This window comes from Miniopterus schreibersii (genome assembly GCF_964146895.1).
Source record: "Miniopterus schreibersii genome assembly, chromosome: X".
Classification (NCBI taxonomy): domain Eukaryota; kingdom Metazoa; phylum Chordata; class Mammalia; order Chiroptera; family Miniopteridae; genus Miniopterus; species Miniopterus schreibersii.
This window is the reverse complement of record NC_138104.1, coordinates 58,336,265-58,345,685: the sequence shown is the minus strand read 5'-3', so window position 1 is coordinate 58,345,685 and position 9,421 is coordinate 58,336,265. Positions and strand designations below refer to the sequence as shown.

General features: G+C 37.7%; 1 protein-coding gene across 1 annotated transcript in view; it reads right to left on the bottom strand.

The window, feature by feature from the left end:
* Positions 1 to 6,819: 6,819 nt before the first annotated feature.
* TEX11 (testis expressed 11) overlaps positions 6,820 to 9,421 on the bottom strand; it is a gene marked incomplete at both ends in the record, with an annotated part of 365,391 nt that continues 362,789 nt past the window's right edge. The window contains 2 exons of the mRNA XM_081125501.1: positions 6,820 to 6,891; positions 7,778 to 7,942. Coding sequence (XP_080981627.1) covers positions 6,820 to 6,891; positions 7,778 to 7,942 — 237 coding nt within the window. The remainder of the gene's footprint in view (positions 6,892 to 7,777; positions 7,943 to 9,421) is intronic.

Below are 9,421 nucleotides of genomic sequence, written 5' to 3'. Positions count from 1 at the left end.
TTAAAAAAGATCATACACCAAAATTAAGTAAAATTTATTCTTGGGATGCAAAGTTGGTATAATATCCACAAATCAACAAATGTGATATATCATATAAACAAAATGAAGGATAAAAATCATATGATCATATCAATAGATGCAGAAGAAGTATTTGATAAAATCCAGCACCAATTTATGATAAAAACTCTCAGAAAAGGGGGAATAGAGGGAACATACTTCAACAAAATAAAGGCCATATATTATAAACCCATAGCTAACATCATACTCAACAAGGAAAAGCTAAGTGTTTCCCTTAAGATCAGGAAAAGGACAAGACTGACAACTTTCACCACTCTTATTCAACACAGTACTGGAAGTCCTAGCCACAGCCATCAGACAAGAGGAAGAAATAAAAAGCATGCAGATTGGAAAGGAAGTGGCAAAACTGTCATTATTCTCAGATGACATGATACTGTATATAGAAAACTTTAAAGATTCCACCAAAAAACTACTAGAACTGATAAATTCAGTAAAGTAGCAGGATACAAAATAAATATTCAGAAACTGGTTGCATTTTATACACCAATAATGAACTATCATAAAGGGAAACTAAGAAAACAATCCCACTCACAATTGCTTCAAAAAAAGAAAATACCTAGAAATAAATTTAACCAAGTACACTTAGAAAATTATTACAATGAAGAAAAAAATTGGAGAAGATGCAATTAAATGAAAGCATATACTGTCCTCATGGATATGAAGAATTAATATCATTAAAATGTCCATACTATCCAAAGCAATCTATAAATTCAATTCAATGGAATTCCAATCAAGATTCCAATGGCATATTTCACAGAACTAGAACAAATAATGAAAAAATTTATGTGGAACCACAAAAGATCCTGAATAGCTACAACAGTCTTGAGAAAGAACAACAAAGTTGGAAGTACCATGCTACATGATGTCAAACTATACTACAAGATGATAGTAATCAAAACAGTGTGGTATTGGTATAAAAACAGAATATAGATCAATGGAACAGAACAGAGAGACTAGTAATAAACCCACGCCTTTATAGACAAAGGAGGCAAGAACATACAATAGGCTAGACAGTCTATTCAATAAATGGTGCTGGGAAAATTGGACAGACATATGCAAAAAATGAAACTAGACCATCTTCTTACACCATACACAAGAATAAATTAAAAATGGATTAAAGATTTAAATGTAAGACTCGGAACAATAAAACGTCTAGAAGAAAACATAGGCAGTAAAATCTCAGACATTTCTCTTAGCAATAATTTTTTCTGATACCTCACCTCAAGCAAGATAAACAAAAGAAAAAATAAACAAATGGGACTACATCAAATTAAAATGTTTTTGCACAGTAAAGGAAACCATCAACAAAATGAAAAGATAACCTAGTGAATGAGAAAACATATTCGCCAATATACATCTGATAATGAGTTAATATCCAAAATTTATAAAGAGCTGATGTAACTCAACATCAAGAAAATAAACAATCCAATTAAAAAATGGGCAGCCCGGCTGTGTGTAGCTCAGCGGTTGAGCGTCGACCTAAGATCCAGGTGATCAGGGTTTGATTCCCGGTCAGGGCACATGCCCGGGTTGTGCGCTCAATCAATGACTCTGTCATCATTGATGTTTCTATCTCTCTCTCCCTCTCCTTTACGCTCTCTGAAATCAATAAAGATATATTTAAAAAAAAAAAATGGGCAGAGGACCTTCATAGACACTTCTCTAAAGTTGACATACCGATGGTCAATAGACATATGAAAAGACGCTTAACATTACTAATCATCAAATAAATGCAAATTAAAACCACAATGAGATATCACTTCATACCTGTTAGAATGGCTATTATCAAAAAGTCAGCAAACAACAATTGTTGGTAAGATTGTGGAGAAAATGGAACCATTGTGTATTGTTGGTGGGAATGCCAACTGGTATAGTCACTATGGAAAACAGTATGGAGGGTCCTCAAAAATTTAAAACTGGAACTGCCTTATGACCCAATGATTCCACTTCTAGGTATATATCTCAAAAAAAACCCCAAAACACTTATTCAGAAGGGGAGTAATACAGCCTTATTTATAGCAGGCCAAGATATGGAAGCAACCCAAACGCCCATCAACAGACAAGTGGATCAAAAAGTTGTGGTACAGCCCAGCCAGTGTGGCTCAGTGGTTGAGGATCAACCTATGATCCAGGAGACTGAGGTTCAATTCCAAGTCTGGGCACATGCCCGGGTTTTGGGCTCAATCCCCAGCAGTGGGCGTGTGGGGGTAGATGATCAATGACTCTCTTTCATCATTGATGTTTCTCTCTTTCTCTCCCTCTCCCTTCCTCTCTCTCTGAAATCAATTAAAAATATATTTTTAAAAAAAGTTGTGGTATATATATGCAATGGAATATTACTCAGCCATAAAAAAGAATGAAATCTTATCATTTGCGATAGTATGGATGGACTTGAAGATATTGTGCTCAATGACATAATTCAGTCAGATAAAGACAAATACCATATTTCACTTATAAGTGCAATCTAAAGAACAAAATAAACAAACACCCAAAATTAAAACAGACTCATAGACAAAGAGGTCAGACTGGTGATTGCCATGGAGGGGGGGGTGTTGGGGGACTGGCTGAAAGATGTGAAGGGATTAAGTAGTAAAAATTGGTAGTTACAAAATTGCTATGGGGATGTAAAGTACAGCATCGGGAATATAGTCAATAATATTGTAATAACTATGTATGGTGTCAGGTGGGTACTGGAAATATCAAGGGGAACACTTTGTAAAGTATATGCTTGTCTAATCTCTATGTTGTACACCTGAAACTAATACAAAATAACACTGAAAGTTAGTAAATTGCAGTCAAACCTTGGTTCTAGAATGCTTCCCATCTCGAACAATTTGGTTCTTGACCAAGTTGTTCACAGAAAAATTGTCTTGGTTGTCGAACAAAACTTCAGTTCTTGACCTGACATCCGTTTCATGCTGATACCTGTATGATCAGCCATGTGTCTCTCAGGCAACAAATAAAGGAGAGAATGCACATGTATGAGTCAGTTTACTGCTAAAGCTCACATTGTTAACATATTAGGAAATCGTGCTGTGAATATTTTTGTTGCTGGCAAAATAGACCACTGGCACAATTTTAACACATAAAGAAGCCATCAAGAGTGCTGATGTTGCTAAGTGTGTGAAAGTGCTCAGGAAACAATGATCACAGGCAATTGAAGAGGCATAACAATTGTTGATTTGGATAAACAAAAAGCAGTTAGCTGGTGATAGCATTGTGGAAGCAATGACATGTGAAAAAGCAAAGATGCTGCATGCTGACCTCCTGAAAGACACCCATAAGACGAGTGCTGAAAGTGATTCATTTGTTTAAGGCTAGTAGAGGGTGGTTTGATAAATTGAAGAAAAGTGTTTGTTTATAAACAGTACATTAGACACATACTGTATATAAGAAAGGTTAAAATGGTATCATCTGGGGGTCTGGAATGGATAAATTCAATTTACATTATTTCTAATGGGAAAAAAATTGTTTTTCAAAGAAATTGCTTCTCAAACAGCCTTCTGAAACAAATTAAGTCTGAGAACCAAGGTTCCATTGTAAGTGAAAAATTAAAAACAAGATGTTGGCTTTATGAAAAAAACAACACACAAAACAACAACAACAACAAAAATACCTGCAAGTACAAGCAGAGACATTAATTAATGTCAGTACATGTGAAAAAAATACTGAGAAGTTTTTATTCATTCTTTCAACACCTATTTATTGAAAGTACCAGGCACTGTCTTAGAGACTGGGTGTATACAGTGGTGAGGATAACATACTGTCTGCCCTTATGGAACTTAAAGACTATTCAGGAAGACAGATACTCATCAAATTAATCCACAAACAAGTATATATTTACAAACTGTGAAGAATAAAACAGTGCTTAGAGAGCATATAAAAAGAGACCCCGACCTGGTCAGGGAAGGTTTCTGTGAGAAACACAGACTTCTCGAAGCTAAGTAGAAATAAACTAAGGTGAAGGCAGCAGAGAATTAACAATAAGACCAGCTAGAGAACAGTATGAAATGTCTGGTTGAATGTGGTCCCTTCCCGTCCCTTTGCCAAGGGCTCAGCTAGGGACTCAGCTTGCTTGCTAGCTGGGCTGAGGACTCGGCTCATGACTTGGACAGACTGTTTGTCAGGGCTTGGGTCAAAGGGGAAACCCTCACGGTCACTGTGGTGGGGTTAGGATTGAAGAGACAGCTGCATGGCTGGGAGATCGCTCTCAAACAGGGAGATTGAGCAAATAAGTGAATATTTGAGGTTAAGAGGAGCCAAGTTTCTCAATGTTGGAAGAGAGTTACAAATATGGAAAGAGAAGCAGGCTAGCATAAACTCCCTGGTGTTAGATTGGAAATGGAATGTCAGTAATGAACTTGGTTTTATACACACACACACACACACACACACACACACACACACATATATGCATGTATATATGTATATACAAATATGTACATGTATTCCCTAATTCTGTCCACTGAGAGGTTGTAGAAACAATGGCACTCCAGTAGCAATGAGTACATCTAGCACCAAGACCTTGGGCACTACCATTCTCCATTAAAAGGATTCCAGGACTGGGGCAGGGAAAATACAAGATGAGTCTGTAATATCTTATTGTGTCACCAAGTAAGGAAGTATTCAAAGAATGAGGGGGACATGTCAAAAGAACATAAGAGCCAGCTTTGAGAAGCAAAATAATGATAATAATGGATAACTCATTAAATAAAATAATGCTTTCTGATCAAGAATATAAGGTAGCTTCCTACTGCCAGATGGGAGCCACTCTGGTCTGTCTGGACTCTCAGCCTTTCCGAAATTTAAGCCCTTCCCATCTCACCATCCCAATAAACAGAAGTTTTTGCCCAAGATCATAATGCTTAACATTATGACCACTAGAATGTAAGTCCTCTGAGTGAAGGGACTTTTTTTCTGGCTTCTTCAGTGCTGTATTTCCAGTTGAATGAATATATGAATTTTGGATTCTGACTTTTCCTGAGAAATTTGAGATTTCCTTCATTTGGAATTCAATTCCCCTCTTTCTAAATACTAAAATATTTTAAATGAATAAATATGAATAAATAAGTGGGGGAGAAGTAAACACTCTACCTAACATATGCCAACTAATAACTAAAAAGGGAATGATGGAAATTTGAAAATCCACCTTTAGCAACCATCACAGTAAAAATTAATTCAGGGAAGAATGGATGCTAAAACTAGTGTGTGAAAGTTTAATGAGAAATAGGATATTTAGTTTCAAAGTATCTTCCAGAAAGTACTTCATAATGACTTATCAATTGCTAGGTACTTGGTAGACACCATGTTAACTTTAACCAGTCATGGGACAAACTGACCTTGTGTGCCTGTTGGTAAGCTGCACTGAGAACACATCGCTTTTGTGGTATGCCTACACAAAACGCATCAACTGAATCTATTCATTAGGAAAGGAAACATCAGATATATCCAAGTTGAGGTTCATGTTACAAAGTAGTTAGCCCATACTCTTTAAAATTATCAAGCTCATGAAGGATGAGGAAAGGCTGAGGAACTGTTTTGGTTTGCAGGAGATAAAAGAGACATGACAACTAAATGCAATTTACGAAGGACTTTATTAGGAAAATCAGTGAAATTTGAATGGGGTATATAGATTAGTGGTAGAACTGTATCATTGTTTATTTCCTAATTTTTATGGTTGTACTGTGGTTTTGTAGAAGAGTATCTTTGTTTTTAGGAAATACACACTGACATATTAAGGGGTAATGAAGCAAAATATCTGCAAACTAATCTCAGGTGGTTGATAAAGAAACACACACAAAGAGAAAATAAGGCAATGTGGTAAAATGTTAAATAGGGAAGCTGGGTGAAGGGTGTAGGGCAATTATTTGTGCTTACTTGCACCTTCTCTGTAAGTATAAAAGTATTTCAAAATAAAAAATGTTAATACAAATCAACTGGGGGGCAGCAGAGCCAATGTGATCTTACAGTATACTAGTGCAAGTCTCGCTAGAATGAGGCTGTGAATTCTGTATGGGTCAGACCTCACTGGAACATAGGATTTGGCTCTTGGAAGGTGAGGTGATTACATCATATGAGGAACAGCTGAGGGGTCTGATTCTGTCTTCAGTTCTCCAAACGGCATCAGGGACAGAGAAAGCAGACTTGTTACAGGGAGACAAATTTCTGTTCAGTATGAGGAAGGGATTTTTCCCAATTAGACAGCAAACAAGGTGCATAGAGCAATCTTGGGAGTTCCCTGTCACAAGACATGTCCTGATAGAGACTGGACAATCAATTCTCAAGGATGTCATAGAGGGATTTCACGAATTCAATCAACACTGGGCCCAAGGACCACTAAGGTCCTTCTGAAGAGCCTGTGGTTCTTTGTTATCTTCAGGTAATGGAAATCTGAGCACTTCTGGAATAAAATACAACCTGTGTTGGATTGTGATGAACATTCTTTTTTGTTCACATGGGACATAAATCATCTTGCTCTCACATGGGCTATTTAAATACATAATTCTTAGCACTTTGGAAAATTCACTTGTCCCCCAGAAATGAGCTGGTCACAGTGGTAAGAGTCAAAATGCTTTTATTTTAGAACATTTCATTTAACTACATGAAAATAAGGCCTGAGAATTCAGAAACAAAAACTCAAGAGGAAGTTTAACAATAATTTAGATATTCAATGTCTCAGGACCATCACCTTCTCCCAGTTGCTGTCAGCCTGCCTATTCATATGGCTCATTCCAGCAGTTATCACTCTTCATGAAAAATTGAGCCCTTGTTTTTATCTAATGCTTCCACCAGCTCACTATACAGAATATTTACCTGGGGAAGAGAATAGCAAATAGATTTCTTGAGGGGAAAGGATAGTGGGAAAGCTTCCCTGACCCATGGCGATGGAAAGATACTATAAACCATACCCGAGCCACATTGGGGAGAAAATATAGTACTCTCTTGGGGAAGAGGAACCCCATCATGCTAGGTCCGTTTTCTAGGGACAGGCAGCTATTATAAGGGAGAAGATACCTAAAGCATAAACAATCCTTTGAACTTATTTGGTAACAAGACTTTTTCTCCACTAAGCCTCCCCTGGTTAGCTTAATGGCCTAGAAATCTACAACTCAGAATAGTTCCTAGAGAAAATACCTTTTTAAACAGTCATTTTTCACAGAGGCCAGTACTTCCCTACATGCACTGGTAGTTACAGTGATGCATCTTTCCACAGCCCATGCTTGGCATTCCTCTTAATTAGATTTCATTTGCTATCACTAAGTTCCCCCCGTTCACCATCCTTCCTGGTTTTCACTCTTGAAGAAATTACTGTTTACAGTCTCCTAACTCTTGTTGTTCTGTGGAACCACTGACAGGAACAATGATCAAAATCCTTTCCTAGCCTGGCTGCCGTGGCTCAGTGGTTGAGCATCGACCTATGATTCAGGAGCTTTAGGTTTGATTCCCAGTCAGGGCACATGCCCAGATTGGGGCTAGATCCCAGTGCGGGGCGTGCAGGAGGCAACCGATCAATGACTCTCATCATTGATGTTTCTATCTTTCTCTCCCCTCTCCCTTCCTCTCCCCAAAATCACTAAAGACATATTTTTTAAAAAATCCTTTCTTAGCCAAGGAAGGTAACAGAGTCCTTACTGAGAGCCCAGACAGAACCTCTCTGTCCTGAGTCCTGCCATCCACCTCTAGCCCTCTCCTTTCTCACCTGAATTTCATAGGTTCTCTTGAGGGAGCCAAGGTGATCAAGAAAACGCAATGACAGGCCACACCACTTTTCAGCAGATACATACTTTCTCCTGCCATACATATATATTCCAATATTCCAGGAAATCGTCATTAGCCAGAGAATCTCCATTTCTGGGTAGCCGTCCTGAAATCCAAGAACAGTGGGTTTAGTGTCACAATCATTGTAGCACTGACTGTATCAGTGCTGCATCCCATTGATATTACATAATGGGTCCTCTGATAACACCAAGGAAGGAGTCACAGCCTCCACAAGTAATCCTGTGCTCACGGAGAGCAGAAAAGCACCTTGAAGTTCTGTCAGCTGTAGAATGCTACATCCAGATCAAGACCTCATGAAATGACATACACTAAAGAAGCAATGATGCCATCCTGGACTGAGTTCTGGTCTCCCTGAAGCAGGAGAAAAATCTGTATCTTGTTTGGGGCTTCCCTTGTGTTATCCTCAGTCAATGATTTCCCTAATACATACCTCTAATATTCATATTTCCCAAGGTTGTCAAGAATTACTTTTCCCCCATAAGGCTAGCAGCTGGTTTCTCAATAGAAACTCTTCAGGCCAGAAGAGAAGTGCATGAAGTTCTCAAAGTAATGAAAAGCAAGAACATGGAATCAAACCTGCTTTATCCAGCAAAGCTATCATCCAAAATTGAAGGTGAAATAAAGAGCTTCCCAGACAAAAAAAAAGCCTAAAGGAGTTCAGTACCACCAAACCAGCACTGCAAGAAAGGAGAAAAGGACTGCTTTAAGAAAAATAAGGAATAGTGAGAGAAAGGTACATCAGCATAAAGGGGAAAAATGGTATTAAATAAGTTTATATCAATAGTAACCTTAAATGCAAATGGAATAAATGGTCCAATCAAGAAAAATAAGGTAGCTGAATGGATAATAAAACAGGACCCAAATATATGCTGTCTACAAGAGACCCACATGAGAGCAAAAGACTCACACAGGCTAAAAGTGAAGGGATGGAGTAAAATATTCCATGCAAATGGAAAGGAAAAAAAAGCTGGAGTAGCAATACTTATTTCTGACAAAACAGACTTCAAAATAAAGACCATAACAAGAGACAAAGAAGGTCACTACATAATACTAAAGGGATCAATCCAACAGAAGGAAATAACCCTTATAAACATTTATGCACCCAATATAGGAGCAACTAAATGTATAAAAAATTTCTTGGGGGACTTTAAGGAGGAGTAGACAGCAACACAATCATAGTGGGGGACTTTAACAGCCCACTGTAAGCATTGGACAGATCACTAAGACAAAAAATCAACAGGGAAACACAGACCTTAAATGACTCACTAGACCTAATGGATTTAATTGACATTTACAGAACATTTCATCCCAAAGCAGCAGAATACACATTCTTCTCAAGTGCACATGGAACATTCTCAAAAATAGACTACATGTTAGGGCACAAGGCAAGTCTCTACAAATACAAGAAGATTGAAATCATATCAAGCATCTTCTCGGATCACAATGCCACGAAACTAGAAATCAACCACTATTAAAAAACTCAAAAATATTCAAACACATGGAAGCTAAATAGCATGCTATTAAACAATGACTGGGTTACCAATGAGATCCGGAAAGAAATCAA